This window comes from Leptidea sinapis, chromosome Z, assembly GCF_905404315.1.
Source record: "Leptidea sinapis chromosome Z, ilLepSina1.1, whole genome shotgun sequence".
Lineage (NCBI taxonomy): Eukaryota > Metazoa > Arthropoda > Insecta > Lepidoptera > Pieridae > Leptidea > Leptidea sinapis.
In genome coordinates, this window is record NC_066312.1 from 14603802 (window position 1) to 14625103 (window position 21302).

The following is a 21302-nucleotide window of genomic DNA, read 5'->3' on the forward strand; positions in this document are numbered from 1 at the left end:
GTCCGGGGGAATATATTCGTTTGTCGTGTATATTTAATTTTACAGCTACACGCCAAAAATTGACAAAAACCAATGACGTTATATACATACTTCATTGCCATAAACTATTATTTAAACAATACAATTTTATTTAACCACTCGCTAAATTCTAAAATCGAGGTTTTGTGACCAATAACTTTAATATTCGACTGTTTAAGTTTCATTTCCGTGGAAATTGGATTTGTACAAGTTTCATCACGTCACATTCGGTGATAATTAGTAAAAGAATTGGCAATCAGTAAAAAATATTTTGTCAAAACAGACAGACTTCAAATATTTGTTTGTATAGAAAGAAGTGTACCTTAAAACAGGCAAAATGTTAAATTTTATTTGAAGGCTAACGATACTCAGTTGAGTGAAGATCTAGTTCATGAGAAAATATCAAGAACGTAGTATTATGAATCGATGTCTGTATATTTATAAGTTTTCAAATCGAATAAATTTCTAGAGATAAATTCCACTGAACATGGATTTGAGTTCAATGATGTGTTATTCATCAGTCTGTGTTACATTAATAAACCAACTCTATTATGTGAAGATTGCAAAACAATTTTGTAAATTAGATACATACGGAGAGTTTTGAAGGCTTTGAGCCTTGCCAAGGGCATTCCGTTTGTACACAGGAATATTTGTCCGAAGCCCGTCTACCCTAGCTGTTAGCCTCAGGCTGTTATTATACTGACCGCTTTGTGGCAAATACAATAGCAAAATATGCTTCAAAAACTTTTGTCACTTTTGTATATATGTTTTACCGTAAAAGAATTAGAATTGTCAGGTTAAGAGAAATGGAATAGTTTTCTCAATATAACCATATCTGTTTTATAAATAAACTTAACACAACATCTTATGTCTCAAGAATCTTTTGGCACCTCAAGTTTAGTGAGCGGCTCTCCATTATATGGGCAGGGCGTATCAATAACCACCAGCTGAATGTCCTATTTGTTTCGTTCCTTATTGTCATAAAAAAAACCTTGATGTAAAGTTACTCCATTACTCAATAATTATGTGGATACATAAATCGCAGTCTTATAGCGGAACTACAAAGTGTGCTTAAATGTCTTTAAGCAAACTTAGTAGATTGTCATCTAAGCACACTTTTCTCCTTAGTCGTGTGTCAACTGTGTATCAATCACCAAGTCTAAGTGTGCTTAGCCTTAGGCTGTTATTATACAGACCGCTTAGTGGTGAATACAATAGCAAAATATGCTTCATAAACTTTTGTCAAATATTGTTTTACCGTCAGTTATGCTTTTAGAATTGTCAAGTTAAGAGAAATGAAATGGTTTTCTCAATGGAAGGTTCTATTTTTATACCATTTTCCTTGTACGACTGTTCTTTGAATCCATACATAAAAACGGTGTGTGCTTATTAAGACAACACGACACATGTGAAATTTCATCACGCTGCGGCAAATACGAAGTATAACATCTATTTGTACAATATTCAATATAGATATATTTTGATTATAATTCAGTATAAATTACTCTGTTAAACTTTGCTCCCTAACTCCTTTACTGGAGGCGACTATAGCCGAGTGTGACAGCTAAATCCAATTTACTACCCACAAAATAAAATGGTTAAGTTTTTACTTCAATATTTAAACTGAAGTGTCTGTTTTATTTTCAAACTTCATTATTTTCTAAACTTTTTACTTCTTACTAAATACATATATATGAATGTTTCCAATGGTAAACGAATTCTAAATATATTTGTTTATTTGGTTAATCTATGATGATGGCAGATTGCTTAGCTTTGCTGAAACCAGATAGATATAAATGTGTATTCATTTTTCAAATGTTGAATAATGAATGAACAATAATGAATAATGCTGGAGGCTGCTAGACCGAGGACTAGTGCATCTGAGAAAATAAAATGTACTCCATAATATATGAACTAATAATGTACATAAATGTATATTCTTAGATTGTAACTATTGGATCCAATCCGTGGTATATATTCCGACTGCCTTCAATTTTCGACCTCTTGTTAAAAACTACTTGATCTACATCTTATGTCATCTGTTAACTTATCCTCAATTTGTATTTGAATAAGTTAATATTGATTACCAAAACCATGTCTGTCTTATTATTTTATTAGAGATTTATTAGAGATAGTAGATTGGTTATTGAAATGCCAAAAGTAGGAAATGGAATGAAATGGCAAGGTCAGCCCGCAATTTAGGGATTGAGATTGAATATATAAATTGACTGTTAGTAAACTCAACAACGCTCAGTCATTGCTGCTAATCAATAACATTCTGTTAATATATTTTGAATGAAAGGATCAAACGCCTGGATGATGGTTCATTGTGAACTCATGGTAACTGATTCTTATTTTTTGAGTTGTGGACATTTTTAGAAAGTATATTTTTGAAAAATTACTATTTTTACTAAGAATAATTACAAAAACCAAACAGAGTGGCTGTTGGGTTTAAAGCTTACCCCCTTTCATCATCTGGGGTGTTATCTAGGTAAGAAAAATTAAGTTAAAAGTAGGCTAGTCTTTCCAGGAAATAGATCCATAGATTAATTCCATTGACTTAACTATTTGTAACTCTATAAATAAATAAAAAAATATTTTGGAACTATATTCGGAACAGTCTGTCAAAGAAAAATTTAAAGAAATAAATATTATGACTGTTCATTGTCAGTACATTTATAAAAATTTCATATACGTTCACAAAAATCATCACCTTTTTGCTCTTAATAGTGATTTTCTTTATTATAACACTAGAAATAAGGGATTGCTTGTAACTAATTCTAGTAGGCTTCATAAGTTACATAATTTAGCTTTAAGGGTAAAATGTATACACTTCTATAATAAAGTCGCAGCCGCTGTTCAGGCATTATCTATAAATAAATTTAAATGATTAAAAAAAATGGCTCTGTCGTAAATCCTATTACTCCACAGCTGAATATCTAAATGATTAGATTGTGATTATTTTATAGCGATAAAAAATTACTGTACAATATTGTACATTTTATTGAAAAGAACGCAAAAAAAGAGTGCTGGGAGAGTTTCTTGCGCTGATTCTTCTCTCTCAGAGCGTCATTAGTTTCCGAAGCGGTAGTAGTATCTAGTATATTAGAAATGACATCAAAAAGAATTCTAAAGGAATCAATGTTGAGAATATAAATGCATTTTATGCCTTTATTACACATGACTAAGACTGACAAAAAGTTAAAGCGATGCTAGCTGCAAAAGTAAAAACTGTAGCACAGCTAACAACGCCCTTCTTGCGATTCTGCGATTAATTAGCGCTTTCAACTTTTCTATTAACTTTTTATTTAGATTTCTATGTTAGTATTATTAGTCTTACGCAAGCGATCTTTATTTGATATTTATGCGGACTAAAAACGAAATGTTTTCAAAGTGGCTCGGTTCGAAAATGCCCGTTAAAGAAAATTATCAATTATGGTATCCTTAAAATTGTTACTCAACCTAATTAGAAGCACCGGCTCTCTTTAATTTAAATTACCTAAAAGAAGCATTGCGCTTGCGTCACAAACCTATTTAATTGTGATGAAATTATCAATTATTCAAATTTAATGTGCAGGTGGTTGGTGATATATATATATGTCTAAATAGAAACGCACTATTTTGAACAAAATTGATGTATTAATATAAAAGAAACATTCAATTTGATGGTGTTGATGCAATATTAACAGATAGCAGAGGAACTTTTTGTGTATTTTCTGTAGGCGTTAGTGATAGACTAGAAAAATTGGATATAATTGTTCTGGTTCTGTAGGTGTTTGTTCTATATCGCGACATAGGATGACTTTATCGGTTAATTTTTAAAGATATTGAGTATTACTGTGTTGTTTCATTCTCATATTTTACTAATGACACAACGGAATGAGATGAGATGTGTAGCTGATTCTCTGTAGTTAAAATCGTAGTTTTGGGTGACTTCAAAAAGCATAACTCGCATACATGGATAGAAGATCCATTTTTTTTTATGGAATAGGAGGACAAACGAGCGTACGGGTCACCTAGTGTTAAGTGATCACCGCCGCCCATATTCTCTTGCAACACCAGAGGAATCACAAGAGCGTTGCCGGCCTTTAAGGAAGGTGTACGCGCTTTTTTTGAAGGTACCCATGTCGTATCGTCCCGGAAACACCGCACAAGAAAGCTCATTCCATAGCTTTGTAGTACGAGGGAGAAAGCTCCTTGAAAACCGCACTGTGGAGGAATATTGAATATCCATATTGGATCTTCTGCTGAATACACATCACGGTAGTCACCAGGGCCCCCTTCGATGCTCCTCTTCCTGTCTTAGTCACCTGCCACGTATGGCACTATATTTTGGGACAGGGTGCTTTCCTTTTTCATTTTCTTCCGGAGCAGGGCTTCCCTTTGGACTATCAATGTTCCTACTAAACCATTGCAGTGGCCGATGTTACCCTACATGTGTAAGTTTCAATAGCTGGCAGATCGCAACAGATTTGATGCGATAGTTAAAACAACAGCTGACTGCAAAATACAGGCGAACTTGGAAAGTTCTAAAGAGGAAATATTAACGTGGCTCCAGATTCTTTAAGCGGAAAATTGCCCATGTGCATAGTTCTGGGCGTTGCTATCAGAATACTGGATCTGAAAATCTCGACTGACAGTCAACTCCAGAGTTATCTGGAGAGCATTAGACAAAATGGCTTCAAAAAAACTTGAGATATAATAAGAGCAAGGCGATGCTTCAAGCCGACCCACAGTGTAGCGCTCTACAAAGCGCAGTAATATTGCACTTATCTCTGGTCTGGTGCACCCCAGTATATCATCCAATCATTTGAATACGTAAAGCTCAGACTTGTTCAAATTGCCCAAGACCTAGTGCTATGTGACGGCTAGATCGCTTGGCGTACAAACAAACTATGCTTCTTTGCACCGTGTTGCCAGGCCAATCTGACATGGGCACGTTTGGAAAAGCGTGTACACCTTGCAAAAAGGCCGGCAATGCCTTTGATTCCTTTGGTGATACTGGAGGAGAATGTAATCACTAAACAACTTGTGACCCGCTTATTCTTCTCGGCCATTAAATAAAAGAAAAAAGTTGATATAGTGAGCGCATAGGTACTAATCCATTAACGGCCGTTCTCAATATTCAGTCTATCGCTTACTTAAATATAGATAAAAATCGTAACTATCGTTGACTTTTCTGTCCCAATAAACTTATCGACTGTAATTCACCTTATCCGTACACGCTGTCTGTCAATGGGACGACGTATAGCTTACCAGCGATACAAGTTTGTATGGAAACTTCAATTCACGCGACCCAATATAAGGCGATAAGAATAACTTATCCGGTAAATTGGAACAGCTTCAGATTATTGACAGCTAATTACTGACAGTAGAAGGTAGTAATTTATTTCTATCTGTAGATAGTATATTGGGAACGGCCGTAAGCCAACTAGGCACTTGAGTGGTATACGGCTTCCCCGAGAGCACTCCTCCTCAGATACCCAATTCTTCTTAGTACGGTTAGTTATGCTGGTCATTTCTGTACTTATTTTATTATGTTATTGATAATCTTACAGTTGACGGTTAGTTGTTTTTTAGAACTCAAGAGTGGATCAAAAGTCCTCAAGGACTTGTCCGGAAGTGGTCTTTTTATTTCTTAAACTTTATAATTGAAAGTTTCTTAGTTTTTGGCCTTTCTATCTAGATTTATTTGATGATTAAAATAATATTAAGCTCCTGCGTTTTCCCAAAAAAATCACTATCACTAATATTTAAAACTTTTATTTTTTAAGAATATTTATGTATGGATTCTATGAATATATTATTTTATCGTCAAAATAGCATTCACTGGTATTTTTATCATTTATATTAATGTTTATTTTACTTTTAAAATAAAAAAAAAAACATTTTGTAAGTATTTGAACATGCAGTCTGCAGTATAACTAATAGTACTCAGTGGTACATGCTAGGTAGTCACAGATTTTTATTTTTTTTTTTTTCAAAGTTTTGTCTTTCAAGTTTCAAAAATGTCAAATTGAGAGTAGATAACAACCGTACATAGAAGATGACCACTCTTCTATCTACGGTTGAAGGCAGAAAACATAAATATCATGTTGACAAAGACTAGCCATAGCTATTGTTAATTATTGGTGTCTGTGCTTTAAGACTTGATATTTTTGCTTTGTAATGTTCATGTTATAAAAAAAGCTAATTAAAAGCTAATTTAATTTAATAAAAACGTAGGTGGTTAAATTATCTTTCATAGGGCGTCGCAATACCGTTTCGATTAGTGACCGCAAAAAAAACCAAACAGGAAATGTATTTTCTGGATGAATGAAAAACTGTTTAGGTATTATATATTGAAGTATACAGATTACGATATTCATATACCTACGCGCCCGTTCATGATTACAATAATGTCAAAATCGACAAGGGTCATATTTGGACAATATTTTATTTATAGAAAATATTATAATTTGGACCTATTCAAAAAATAATATTTGATCACATTTTCACTCTCAATCACTTTATATTTTCTATCCATTCTAAATAGTTTTCGTTTACTTTTGGTCCTTCTATTTTCAATTTTGTATGCTCTTTGTATTCGAAATATGTGCGTGTGACGTCAAATTTGACAGTTGACTCTTTGTTTGTTTTATTCACGTGGAGCATTGGTAACAAGACCATCAGCTCCAACCAAAATACAAAGAAAAAAAGACGTGTGGCACCCGGGGACTGCCGCGGTAAAGCTATTGCATAGCATTTTTTATCAACTTATACAATTATAATTATTTATTTATTTTATTTATGCAGTATTTTCCTTTGTTTCTTTTCTTTGATTTTAATTCAAGTTACAATTTTTGAGCGTGGTGACCGATAAGAATACATTTTTTTTTCTTTTATTAAATAAATGAGAAGTTAATATTGTTCAAAATATTTTTATTATCTTACAATACATGTAGGTTATTGAGGAATATTTACCATTGAAACTATAGATTTATGGTAACTGGAATAAGAAACATAAGTTTCAGACTTGATATCTTCTAAATATCTGGAAAATACCGCGTCAATGGTGGTCCCATATTTTGTTGTGGATTCTTTTGGATCATTATTGATTTTCAAATTCAATATTTTCGAAAGAAAAGTTGTCAACCGTTCTGACTTTTTATCATCGAAGTTGATGTTATAATCGCCAGCCAAAGTAAGTGGAAATTTATTACCATTTGTACCAAGTATTTTCGACCCTTTTTCAGTGTACTCCAGTAAAGTGCGATGTAAAAAATGCTCTACCTCGTCCAATTTTGGATTCGAAGAAATGTAAATAATAATAAAAATTAAAAAAATGTAATAGAAATAAATAAAGAAATCAAAAAAAATCAAGAAGTACCCCAGGCTCGAACCTGGGACATTCTGCAAAAAAAGCATACGTGATTGAACAGTGGGGAACAGTGGTTTTCCACGGAAACTGTAATGATAGTTACGAAATATCTATATACATCTAGTAAGTGGGGTCTTAGGTTATTTTCGTTACGGAATTTCTGGGTTCGGTCTCCACGCTCAAGGCCCGCGATAGAAGCTATGCAATAGCTTAAAAACATATTTAAATAATTTTTCGATATACTCGATTTCATGAATAACTCCCGTTGGGTTTATGTGCAAAAAAATATGTATGTAGGTTACACCTCCATTTTATCACTATTTTGACAGATGACTAGTTGGCATATAATTGTTTCATATAATTAATAATGTTTGTTTATAGTAGCGATACACGGCCTAGCGTTATGGATCGGTAGCGTGGAAGATCTTCAACTGAAATACTGTTATTTTTGTTGAAATTAAAAAATACCTTACACTTATTGCATAAAACATAGATTAATAATGATGTTGTTGATGAGATATATAATTGTGTTAATGAGAGTTAATTACAACGACGGGCTTTGTCCTCCGACGGCCGAAAGTTGTTATCATTAATTAGGATCCTATCACGATTCATCTTACGAGAACAACTTACGGTAGATAAGCATTGTACCTATAATATATCCATTATAATTTACTTGGAATGGTTAAGTTTGTTTTAAGATGTGGTCAGTTGTTAATATCGATTAGTTAATGGCCAGGCGAATAAAGTACAAGTTTTCAATTTGCCGTTTAAATGGGCAGGAAATGTATTGTATACATGCTTATCTCTGTTGAGTGGTTTTATTTTTACTTCAAGGAATGACAAAGATATTAATTACCATTCAGCCGACGCGGGTAATTTAAAAATTACATTACTAATATCTTCTCTTAAGTTGACATTAAAATGTTTACTCTAACGGCCTGAGAAATAAACATGGTATATAGTTATACTTGACAATAAAACAAGAATATGCAACATGCTTACAAATAAACTGAAAATAGTATTTTACCGTCTATATCGCCACATGAGTAAAAAGAAGATACAGAGACTAAGCTTCATACAACCACGCGAAACGGTTGTACTTCTACAATGTTCTGGGCCATGTGAGAGTGTATTTTTTCCGCTTGTTCTTGTTGCTTACCTACGTGGCGAAACTGGTTAAAGCCGGTTGACGATCGCATAGACAGTTGAAAAGACAGTGCGACACACGTATTGTTTTATTAATTGCAAGCTTGAATACTTTAACATAGAAAGCGATATTATAATATTATTACTATGGTTGATTACTGTACTGTATGCACAAATCGTATATGTTGACTATCTCATGGTCTATAATAGGTAGGTAAGGAAATATTTGATAATATTTATATTTATATTATGATCCTTTTATGTATATGAAGAAATTACATCACGAAATGTTTTCACCATTGTATTACATACTATTATTGCAAGGTTTTAATTAATTAATTGGTATATAACTATGTAAGTATTTGCTTAAATTCAGATTCTGAAAGACACGTTTATAACACTTCCCGATATCTGATTGAGCTAAAATTTTGGACATCTACATAACTACGGTGAAAATGCAATAATATGATATTATACATAATCTGACGCTGCAACCAGGACTATCTCTTCAATAACTCTTTAACGGTTTGTAGTACGGGTCACGATATTTTGTATGCAAGTTTAGTTTTGATATACAATCATGTTTCTATTACTAACTTTTGCTGCAGTGATGTTTGTTACCTTACGAGGTAACTCCCTATCTATGTTTTATAAAATTATTTTTAATTTTTTAATTTTTAAGTGTATTTACATGATTCAGATTAATTATTGGTAAGTCATCTTTCTATCTGTTTACATTATAATACTTTAATCAAAAACCTGTTTATTAAAATTAATCCTAAAATTGAATACTGTATAATTATGTATATTTCTGTTTACTATATAAAAATAAATAGTAGTTCTAAGATAATTATATCAAAATTGCTACTTAAAATGTTTTAGAAAATAAATGACTGTTATGCCTTTTAATTCTATTTCAACGTACAGTTTGTATTATCTTCATATTCTTTAACATGTGTACACTAGTATTTTCATAAAGATACATTATTTGTAACTGATGTAAGGATAATATATTCTTGGGCACGCAACTGTATCACGACATTGTTATAAATTTTCACGCTTTCTCATTCATAACGCCGTTAAATAAAATTTAATATATTTATGTAATATGAAATATTCATAAGAGCTAAGCTCTTAAAATTTCGTAACTACAGGTAGGTGTTCTGTTACTATATAATAATTTAACAGAGCATAAAAAGTCATGTTAAGCTTTTTTTCTGAAGAGAGGGAGTTGATTCTTTAAGTACAGTTTAGTTAAAAAATATTTTATATAAAAGTGTTTTTTTTTATACAATCGAGAATATAAAGGGCTCAATGAGTCACCCCATAAGATAAACCACCAAAGCGGTTTCAATGTTTCGGCCAATTTCGGCTATATTACGAAGCCCTTCGGAGGACACGGCAAATTCCTATCACATAAAATTTTAACCCTCCCTGAATATCTCAACGAGGACATTATTACCTTATTGGTATAAGTGTTGTTAGTTTCGGGAATAATTTGTAGCACATGTATATATACGTAGCAATTGCGGAGGCAAATATATTTTCGGTGTGATCATAAAATTGACATTGACACATTTGACACTGTTCAGTACTTGGTGGAGAAGACTAGGTTCCGGTTGGGGGTCGAGAAGTTTGTGACGCGACACGCAGTAGACGTCAACTCTTTTATTGTTCGCGTCCCGACAGAACATATATCGACCTTCCTGGACGTGAAGCTGTGGCCGAAGGGGGTCGTGTTCCGCAAGTATCGTGGACGTCGCAAACCGCTGGAAGTTACAAAACCCGCGCCTCACATCGCCACAAAAATGTGACGTAGATTTAAGCTATATATAATATGTATGTTAGACTATAAGGTATTTAATTTATAGGCCTAGTAGCCTGAAATAAAGGAATTATTATTATATTATTATAAAATAATATTCAATGAATTACTCATCTGAGTAACTAGCATCTGTTAACCCTTTTTGGAATGAGAAGAGACATTCAAGGGTTTCGGTTGTTCTCAAAGGATAATGTGATCATAGTAGTTTAGCAATAGCTGTAATTATATTTGAGTTTGAGTGGCAATTTTGGTTTACTTCTTTCATGAGAATTAGAACATTAATAAAAAAATAATTGACGTCAAATAATGAGATTGTTTGAATTTTAATTAATTTTTGATACAGCTTTTAAAGTAAGGATATTGAAAATTCAGAAGTCTTATATCATATTATTATTATGTTTAAATTATTGTTGTAAGAGGTGTTTGTTATGTGCGTGTGTGTATGTGTATAATATATTTTGTAAACACATTCAAATCGGCGCAAGACAGTGTGAGCCGTGACTTATAAATAAATAATTATATTGTTTACTCACCGTCGCTGGAGCCTTGCTAGCTGAGAAATGTTCTATAACTTCCCAGTTAGACTTCTTAACAGTTTGTGCTTCGCCGAATGACGTAGAAGGGCGGGGTGCGATAGCAGGCGGTGATTGGTCAACACTGGCCGAAACGGCAGAGGATCTCAGCGAGGCAGTGCGACGGCCGCGCAAGGTGTCCTGTTATAAAAAAATATATATTTAAGAATCCGTTCTTACAATACATACTACAATTTCAATACAAAGCTTGAAGAAATTTTTAAACTAAATCAAATCAAATCAAAATCACTTTATTCATGTAGGTCGCGGAAATGAAACTTATGAATGTCAAAAAAAAAAATTCTTATTGAATCGACCGTTACTTCGTAAAGAGTTGAGCTAATGAGAAGAAGTAGCAAGAAACTCATTGCCACTCTTTTAAATCAAGATTTACATATATTTTCATCGTTTTACAAATCACTTCAACTACAATTAATATGTATAGTGATGCAGCAAACATACTCAAACGTCTTAATAATACCCAACGTCAAGTTATAATATTTATTTTATTGGCCCAAAAACCGCCTATATGTAGTTCAATAGGTATTTTATAGATATACTATACTAGCATTTAATTCGGCTCCAAGCCGCGTGTCAATATTGAATCCAATATTCAACACACTAAATTAATGAACACCAAATAGCGGCTTACGTCGTTACCCCTCGTTAACACAAAGAAACAAGTCAAAACTTGTTTTAACAACATTTTGCCATTGATATCCGATGCAAATACAAAGAAGAAAATGAGTCACCAGTAGCTAGAAATCTCAAATAAACAGCCAACAAAAAAAGTGCGTTCGCCTTCCTCCAATCCACTTCATTCTTCTATTCTTAAATCATTCAATAAGGAACGATAGGCCCCTTTTTGCTGTCGTCTCCTCAAAAATGATCGCGACCAGTACTTGCGTGGTTTTCTTGCATTTCCTTCATTCTGTATGATGTACACCTTCTCACGTACCTTCACTTTCTATTGTATGTGCCAGTAGTCAATTGTAATGTCAAATTCATTAACTTCTGCACTGACATATCTTACACAAGTTTAGCTACAAGCCTACAACAAGTATAAAACATGAGATCATATACATGCAGACAACTAATAGGTGACAATCAATTCCATCAGACAAGTTTCATATAAATATTGTATAAGACAAGTTATATGTTTTTGTATTTTGAAAACATTGCATACAACTTGTATTTGTAATTTGCATGATACTTGTCAAATACGTGTATAATACCTTGGTGTAAACGAGGGGTTACATGTCGAGATAGATCTAAGCCCGCGCTGACAAAGAAACGGCAAATAATACTTACCTTTATAATCTTTCTTTATTGATCTGTTCATTCCTTAAGACTTATATTGATGAATATCATTTTCATTTTATATTTGAACGCAGTACGAGATGGATGGCTGTGATTTTGAACACAATTCTATTCTCCCTAAAGTAGAAAAGCCTTTATAATGAATATTATATTTTATGTGAACTATTTAGAAACGTTGCTTATTATATTTTACTGTTGTTTTTTTTTTTATTTCCTATTATTGTATAATTATAAAATAGATGTTTCTGAATATTTTAATGTAAACAATGTTAATTATAATATAGAATTATTTTTTTCTTGTGCTATTATTATGGTCTGGAATCTGGATGGTTTGGAATGGATATTCTTTTTCAGTAATTTTATGTTCTGTTTTAAAGTGTGTTTACCAAATAGGAGGAAAGCTATAATCTTTGTATTTACCGGATAAAGCTATCTTTCTGGTCAAATAGTAGGTTGACTAAACATCTGATAAATCTAGTCTTAATTATTCTTGTCATTCGAAAAAAAGCACCTCAGGAAAGGTACTATAATTTTTGTAAGGTGTATATTTTTTACAAGAAGAACGTAGAACGAAATTAATTTATAACATAATAGAGCATACAATTTATCATATAGCCCAATGGTTAGTGGCCCTGCCTACATTTACATGATGAATAAATATGTTTGTTTCCGCCTAATGGATGTTTATACTTTATATGCATGTTTAAGTAAGCCTATATACTAAGTATGGCCATAAATACTGTTACAATTAAAAATAAACAAAATATTACATTTGAATTTGGAAATTTGTCATTATTATATGATTGTTCATTGAGTTTTCTCGTTTTGGCGCCAATACATTGTACAATATTTTCTTATATTATAATAGAGTGGGGTGATAAATAGAACCGAATCGCTGTGATTGAATTACACAAAGTAGGTATGGAGCCAAATGCAATTTTTAAAACTCTCCATACGCTTGGTATACGTAAAATAGTTGTATAACGGGCTATTAGTAGGTACAATGACAGAGGAGGTGTGTGTGATAGACAGATGACGTGGTTTGTCACAGAAAAAGATCTGGCCGTCCACGTAGTGCTTGTACGAAAAAAGCTGGTCAAAGCAGTAAGGGAAATAATTCAAAGAAATCCTGTCCGAAAGCAAAAGATTTTATCTCGGGAGATGAAGATAGCGCCTAGAATCATGTCGCATATTTTAATAGAACTTAGGACTTAAGACCTGACGTCACATCCGCCATCTTGGATCTTAAAATATATGTCATATCCTTAGTTGACACTTCCTAAAACCGAAAAAGAAAATGATTCCTATATTGCATTTAATGACAAAGCCACATCCGCCATCTTGGATCTCAAAATAAATGACAAACTCGAAATTGACAATCCCGAAAATGATGCCCATATTGAATTTATATCTGTAAGTCACAACCGACATCTTGGATCGCGTAATAGGTGTCATTTAATTCAGTGAAAATTTCAACTGGCTTCCTGTAGCGGTAAAGCAGCAGGTATAGACCCCCGGGACAAACGGATGGGCAAACAGACAGTGCACATATCGTTTAAGCATCGCGTATCCTTTGAATTCAGCGCTTTTAAAAAACCATTTAAAATATTATCACAAAGAAACGTGTACAGATAAAGGCGCACGCAAACACGTCTATGGACATTGAGCTGTCTGTGACACAGCGATTTAATAACAAAACTCAATCTAGACATGTATTTAATCTTAGCATTACATTATGTATATTTTCTTTGTCTCATCATGGTGTTTGATTACATAGATGTACCCCAGTATTCATGTAATTTGATTGAATATATAAAAGTTAATGTGCCATTAAAATGAGTAATGTAGAGTTTTAATGGAGGAGCTGTCTATTGAAATGTTTTCCGTGAGAAACCACATTGATACACAAAGTTTCTTAGCATTTAGAACTTAGAACGAACATTATTTTTTATGGGAAACGGTTATTAATCCTCTGAGCGTACGGGTCACCAGATTGTAAGTGATCACCACCGCCCACAGTCTCTTGCAACACTAGAAGAATCACAGGTGCGTTGCCAGTCTTTAAGGAAGGTTAACACGCTTTTTTTGAAGGTACCCATGTCGTATCGTCCCAGAAACACCGCACAAGGAAGCTGATTCCACAGTTTTATGGTATGCGGAAGAAAGTTCCTTGTAAACCGTACTGTGGAGAAAAGCCACACATCCAGATGGTGATATCCTAAACTGTGGCGTGTCGTGCGAAGGTAGAAGTCGTCAGCAGGAATCAGGCTCTTCGGACCACTCCCCGTGATAAAAGCGGTAGAAGACGCAATGAATCGACGACGTCTCTACACAACACCAGGTGATCGATTAATTATTATATTTACTTAGGTAAGTATTTTTTATACATCTTAAGCTGCCAAAAGTATGATTGATGTTTGTTTGTTTCTCAAACTCTTCTGGAAGATATTACCAAATCGATTACAATCAATAAAACTCGCAGTATTTACTTTCTCGCTTATTTACTATTTGAACGCGTCCCGAAATCTTTAAATTCATTCATGACACCCTTCGCGGCCTCCATTTCCGCCCTTTTCAGTCTATTTTCAATTCTCATTCGCACCTGTTTTTCGTGACGGAGTACTCACAATCATATCCATGCTTCTAAAGTAAAATAATAAAGGTATTTATACAATACATATGTTTAATGGTAAGAATAGAAATGCGTGCACAGATTTTTGAAATCATAGTCTATCCAACAAATTCGGAAACGGAATAGTGTCAAAAAACTATTTTTTATTTTAAGATTTTGGACTTTGTTAGATGATGAAACTATGTTACGTGGATAACTAGCAGGATTGCTTTATATACAAAAATTCAAACTAAAGTTATTGATTGACTTCTAATAAGGAAGACAGATAACTTTAGCCCAAATATTTTTAACTCCCATTATATAATATAGCTATCGACCAGACGAGCAGCTGATGGAAATTGATACGCCCTGCTCATTACGATGTAGTACCGCTCAGGATTCTTGAAAAACCCAAAGTTCTGAGCACCACAACAATTGCGCTCGTCACCTTGAGACACAAGATGTTAAGTCTCATATGCTCAGTAATTTCACTAGCTACGGCGCCCTTCAGACTAAAACACATAATGTTTACACATTACTGCTTCACGGCAGAAATAGGCGCCGTTGTAAAGGAGGAGCCTCCCACTGGAATATATATATATATATATAACTAGTGGACCCAACAGACGTTGTCCTGTACACATGTTTTTAATTTGAAAAATCGGTCCAGCCGTTAGGAGCAGTTCACTAACATACACATGAGCAGGAGAATTATATTATATGGGCGGGATTGAGAATCTAAACCAATCTCAAATTCACTGAAACAAACAAAAAAGTCATCAAAATCAGTCCAGCCGTTTAGGAGGTAGTTTAATTGTGAATCTAAACCATTTTCGAATCCACCTGAAGACACACACCAATCTCAAATTCACTGGAACACACAAAAATATCATCAAAATCGGTCCAGCCGTTTAGGAGGTAGTTCAATTGTGAATCTAAACCATTCTCGAATCCACCTGAATACACACAGAAAGTTTCATTAGAATCGGTCCAGCCGTCTAGGAGGAGTTCAGTGACATACACACGCACACAAGAATTATATATATAAAGATTAGTAATATCTAATATATAAAATTCTCGTGTCATGGTGTTAAACTTTGAACTCTTCCGAAACGGCTTGACCGATTCTCATGAAATTTTGAGTGGATATTGGGTAGGTCTGAGAATCGGAAAACATCTATTTTTCATCCCCCTAAATGTTAAGGGTGGTCCACACGTTTTTTTTTTATTTTTTAATTTGTTTGATTATGAGTCAGCATTAAAAAATACATACAACTTCAAATTTTACCCATCTGCGATCAACAGTTACTTTTGTATCGAGATTTTAATATCGGCAATACAACGTTTGCTGGGTCAATTGTACGTATATATATATATATATTTTTAATGTAGCTTTCATTATTATATCTTATATCTTTAAACGAGCAATTCTTTTGTATATATATATGTATATATATATAATCTGAATCTCGGAAACGGCTCCAACGATTTTCATAAAATTAAGTATGCAGGGGATTTCGGGGGTGATAAATCGATCTAGCTAGGTTTCAATTTAAAGAAAAAGGGTTTTATCCATGTTTGAATGAGAAACAGCTACAATAACATTAGAATACAATGGTAGATTTCGCCACCATATACAATACTATAATAGTTCAGATGGGACATTGGGGATCCGGAAAACAGAAGACCCCGGTTCGAATCCAGATGTCCTATTAGTTTTTTTTTTGTTCAAGTTTTGTACATTCTTAAAAATCCGAGCAAGGCTCGGTCGTCCGGATATTGATAATTTATAAGAGCTCAAAAATAAATTTCTTGTGCATTTATTAAATTTTTTATTGGATAGTCAATATTATGAATATTATAATTAGATGAATCTGTAAAAAAATCTAAATCCATCTGAATATCCTAATACATGGATACATACAATGACAGTGATACATTGAATGAAAACGTATGTTGCATTGCAGTTGCTGAAGGCACTTTCTGGTGACTACAATCCGTATGATTGATTTTTGTGATCCATCAATGTCAGTAAAATTGAAATATTTTGGTTACAATACCGTTGATAATTGAAGATGAAGTTTTGTTCACGATTTTATCAAAATATCCTCAATCTACATGTGATTGATAGTTTTCAATTACGAATTCAGTCTCGTAGTCAGCTACGCCGACTACTGAGTAAGGGGTACTTTGAATACATGTTAGCTTTCCTTTAGAAAAGCAAACAATTGAGCATACTGGTAACTTAACAATAACCCCCTTATTCATAATAGTCTGCTAACTTAAAGCATTGCTAATTCTCACTCTGTCTTCTGCTATTGACCTAAGTCAGAATGAGAAAAACCCTCCTTAGCGGCTATTTAAAGTTAGCGGACCATTATGAATAAGGGGGTAAGTGATTACCACCGCCTTCACTCCCTTGCAACACAATAGGAATGACAAAGGCTGCATGCTGAGGTGATGAGGAAGGGAAAAAATGTGAAGGAGAAGAAGAAAACTCTCCCTAAAACAATAATGACACTTTCCGCACCTTAAACGCAGTAGAAGAAGGACACTTTCCATGAAACATGCGGTAGTTGAAGAACCTCTATGTAAGATATGCAATAGAATACATAGACTTTTCGTAAACATCCATTAGAAGCAGGACATTTTCCGTAAGACATGCGAATGAAGAATAAGGATATTTTCCGTAAAACATATTTATTTAATACTAGTTAGTAGTTTAATATTAATTTTTTAAATTATTTCTTTATTTCAACATTATTTTTATCAATTTTCATGCGTAATATCAACTATTCTCTCATTATTATTATTATCATATATTAAGGATACTTATAGGCTTACGAAAATTAAAAATAAGAAACGAACAGTTTTGAATAAATTCTCAAGTTCCTGTCAATTGACAAATGCGTCAACAGACGTCATTGAAGTTTTTCCCCATCCTAAGTTGTGAAACTTTATATTATCTATATTCGTATTTGTTTTTCCGAGTAAAAAACTTTTATTTAGGGGTATTATGCACACGGCGTGCATATAGATAGCTACATGCCGAAACAATTACTTTGGCAAAATCTTATCCAAAGCCAAGATGCCCATAATGTTAATTCCTATTCCATCACAATACAGCTATGAACATTTTAAGATCATAATTTTATGCATTAATAGCTGACCCAGCAAACGTTGTATTGCCGATATTAAAATCGCGATACAAAAGTAAGTGTTGATAAGGGTAACGGTTGATATTATGGGTGAAAATTTGAAGTTGTATGTATTTTTTAGTGCTGACTCATAATCAAACAAATTTAAAGTAAAAATGTCAAAAAAATTAAAAAAAAAGTTGAAGTGGAAAACCCTTAACATTTAGTGGGATGAAAAATAGATGTTGTCCGATTCTCAGACCTACCTAATATGCACTCAAAATTTCATGAGAATCGGTCAAGCGGTTTATTAGATAATTAATACGTTATATTCAAATAAAACTAACAGAATGCTTAAAATGCGTGTATATTTTAGAAATTAATAAAGTGAAAATTCAAGATTATATGTTCTTTGTTCTGGAGTATTTGCCCAGAGAAATTCATATTACTATTTCATTAATTGGATATGTTTGCCTCAATCAACAAGGATGGAACTTAATTGCTTGTATATAATCAATCACCAGTATCATGTTTTAATTACACCAATGCAGACATATCGATTCAAATATAGAACATAATATCTCGACAGTTTGGTTCTCAAATTGAATCCCATTATAAATGTATTGCTAAAAAGTTATCATTTTCGGTACTTCATAATAAATCCAGACGACCATAATATGCAGCAGTGTGACGACCCATATACCCGAATCGTTAGTGACCCTGACTACTAAGCTGGAGGTCCCGAATTCGAATCCTGGTAGGTGCAATCATTTATATGATGAATATGGATGTTTGTTTCCGAGTCATGGATGTTTATATGTAATTATGTATGTTGAAGTTAGTATATTGTATTAAATATATCGTTGTCTTGTACCCATAGTACAGGCTTTGCCTAGTTTGGGGCAAGATAATTAATTGTGTTAAAGTGTGTCAATATTATATTATATTATTATATTTGTATTAACATGGCTTCGACGTGAGAATTGTTTAAAATGGGCAGCAATGATAATCTACCATCAAGAAAACATTAAAACATCATGTTTGAAAGTAAATTAAATTATAATACTTTAACATGTACTTAGAGCTGGAAGCATGAAGTTGTGATGAACTTCGATTCATACATTCCATCCCGTATTTACATTTATCACTTTATTAAAACAGAAACTAGAATAACTCGAAGTAAAGTAACTTGTACACCTTCCTTAGAGGCCGGCAACGCTCCTGGGATTCCTCTGGTGTTGCAAGAGAATGTAGGCGGCGGTTATCACTTAACACCAGGTGTCCCGTGCGCTCATTTGTCTGCCTTTTTCCATTAAAAAAAAGACAAATCGAAGTATTATAAAAACACAATGCCAGGCTTATGTAATATAAAAAGCATTCTATTCCGTTGTGGAAAATATAATTCTGTGGCTGACAAATTAATTTATGCCTGTATCCTCTTACCTTGACCCATCATAACAAATTTAAATTCAATTATTGAAATTCAACCCAATGTAAATACGAGCTCTCTACCCTATTTTATGAGACGCAAATACTTATGGACACTCTCAAGAGCAGAGCTACAATACCGTTTATAAAAAGGCTCCATGTTATATTTAAATGTCGGTATATTTTCGGTGTTCGTTACGAAACATACGCGAAGGAAACATCATTTCATATTTATGGTGTTTTTCAAGTTGGTAACAATGTTATTATAACGAGTTTGGTTCCTATTTCTGTCAATGTTGGATTGTGTCTACATTATGAAACCAAATATTTAAATATAATATACCTAAATCTATAAAGTAATACGTGATGCGAAAACTTTATACCCTTTTTTAAGAATGTGGTCGAGTTGTAAATTTTGGCAGTCAAAGTTAACACAGAGAATAAGTGCAGAACGAATGACATAACTACTGATTGACAAAATGAAATAATTGAATCATTGAGAGCGTTCTTTTTAAAATTTCGAAAAGTTCTTTCTTTATAGCATGTTTAATGACTATATTCAGTACCTAAGTATTAAAGTTGTATTATCTTTAAAATGTCTTAAATTATCATGTGGTTACGGCCTCCATTATACAAGTAAAGAGAAGAGAAATAGAGTTAAGAAAGGCCTTAAAATTAAAAACTATCAAAAATATTTATAATTTCAATGTAATTACTTTAAAACGTGATTTCATATCTTTTTTGTATGACAGTAAGAAACGAGACGATCACGACGTTGAGCTGATGGTAATTAATACACCCTGCCTATTAAAATGCAGAGCCGCTCAGGTTTCTAGAAAAACCCAAAAGTTCTGAGCGGCACTACAATTGCACTCATCACCTTGAGACTTAAGATGCTAAGTCTCATCTTATCTTCCGGTGCAACAGGCCTTCCCCTACTAGTATTTCTCTCTTCATATTTTTTTATTTATATAAGTATTAATTTTTATTTATATATTTTCATAAAAATGGTTACAACATCAAATACATTGCAATTGCTAGATACTATTATGCGAGGACTCACAAAGTTGGAGCAGCAAGTGCACCAACACATCAACTCTGTTATTAATAAATCACAGTTAGTTTGCTTATTGCTAAACAAAAATGATTGATCCAAAACAGGCCAGGTTTAATACTTTAGTGTGCGTGACATGCTACGTATTAAACTCGCGATTTATTTGACACTAAAAATAGAGGTTAACTCATAGTTTATCTAGACATAGAATTGATCTAAGATTAGTACGTTCATATACCGATACGATTTGATGGGAAACTATTGTTTAATGTACTCTGATTGATAGTATGTTTTGTGAACCGAAATAGCTTAATCCATTATGAACGGAAACAATGCGAATAATGTAGTACAGTTCACAGCCTAAACATAAGAGCGATTAACAATTACTCGAGACAGTTCCGAACGTATTGAACTAATCAAAGTGAATTCAACATTCACTCTATACTGAATTTGCATAAAATATAAATCTTACACTTAACGATAACGTTCATCTTGATATCATTACTTATGGACGATCAAAGTACTGATTTGTAAAGATACAAGGTTATAGGTCATAATATTTTGTAATTATAAAACTTTTGTTGAAACCTTTTCTTTGCGAACCTATTTTAGAAAATAGTTTCGTTTGTTTACTAATGTAAAAATTTAACATCTTATTCTACGATACCATGTGTTGCAAAAGAGCCCACGCGTAACATTTCCATGTAAATCTTTAGGCTCTGACTGTTCTTAATACCATCTACAACTGTATAGTAAATAAGTTGTGATTGGGAGTATGAGAATTAGTGACGTACAGAGCAACCTGGCAACAGATAGAATTACGTAGGT

General features: G+C 33.1%; 1 protein-coding gene across 1 annotated transcript in view; it reads right to left on the minus strand.

Annotated features, from left to right (window-relative positions):
• LOC126978941 (adenylate cyclase type 6-like) overlaps positions 1 to 21302 on the minus strand; it is a 308068-nt gene that overhangs the window by 154045 nt on the left and 132721 nt on the right. Inside the window, exon 3 of the mRNA XM_050828068.1 lies at positions 10886 to 11065. Coding sequence (XP_050684025.1) covers positions 10886 to 11065 — 180 coding nt within the window. The remainder of the gene's footprint in view (positions 1 to 10885; positions 11066 to 21302) is intronic.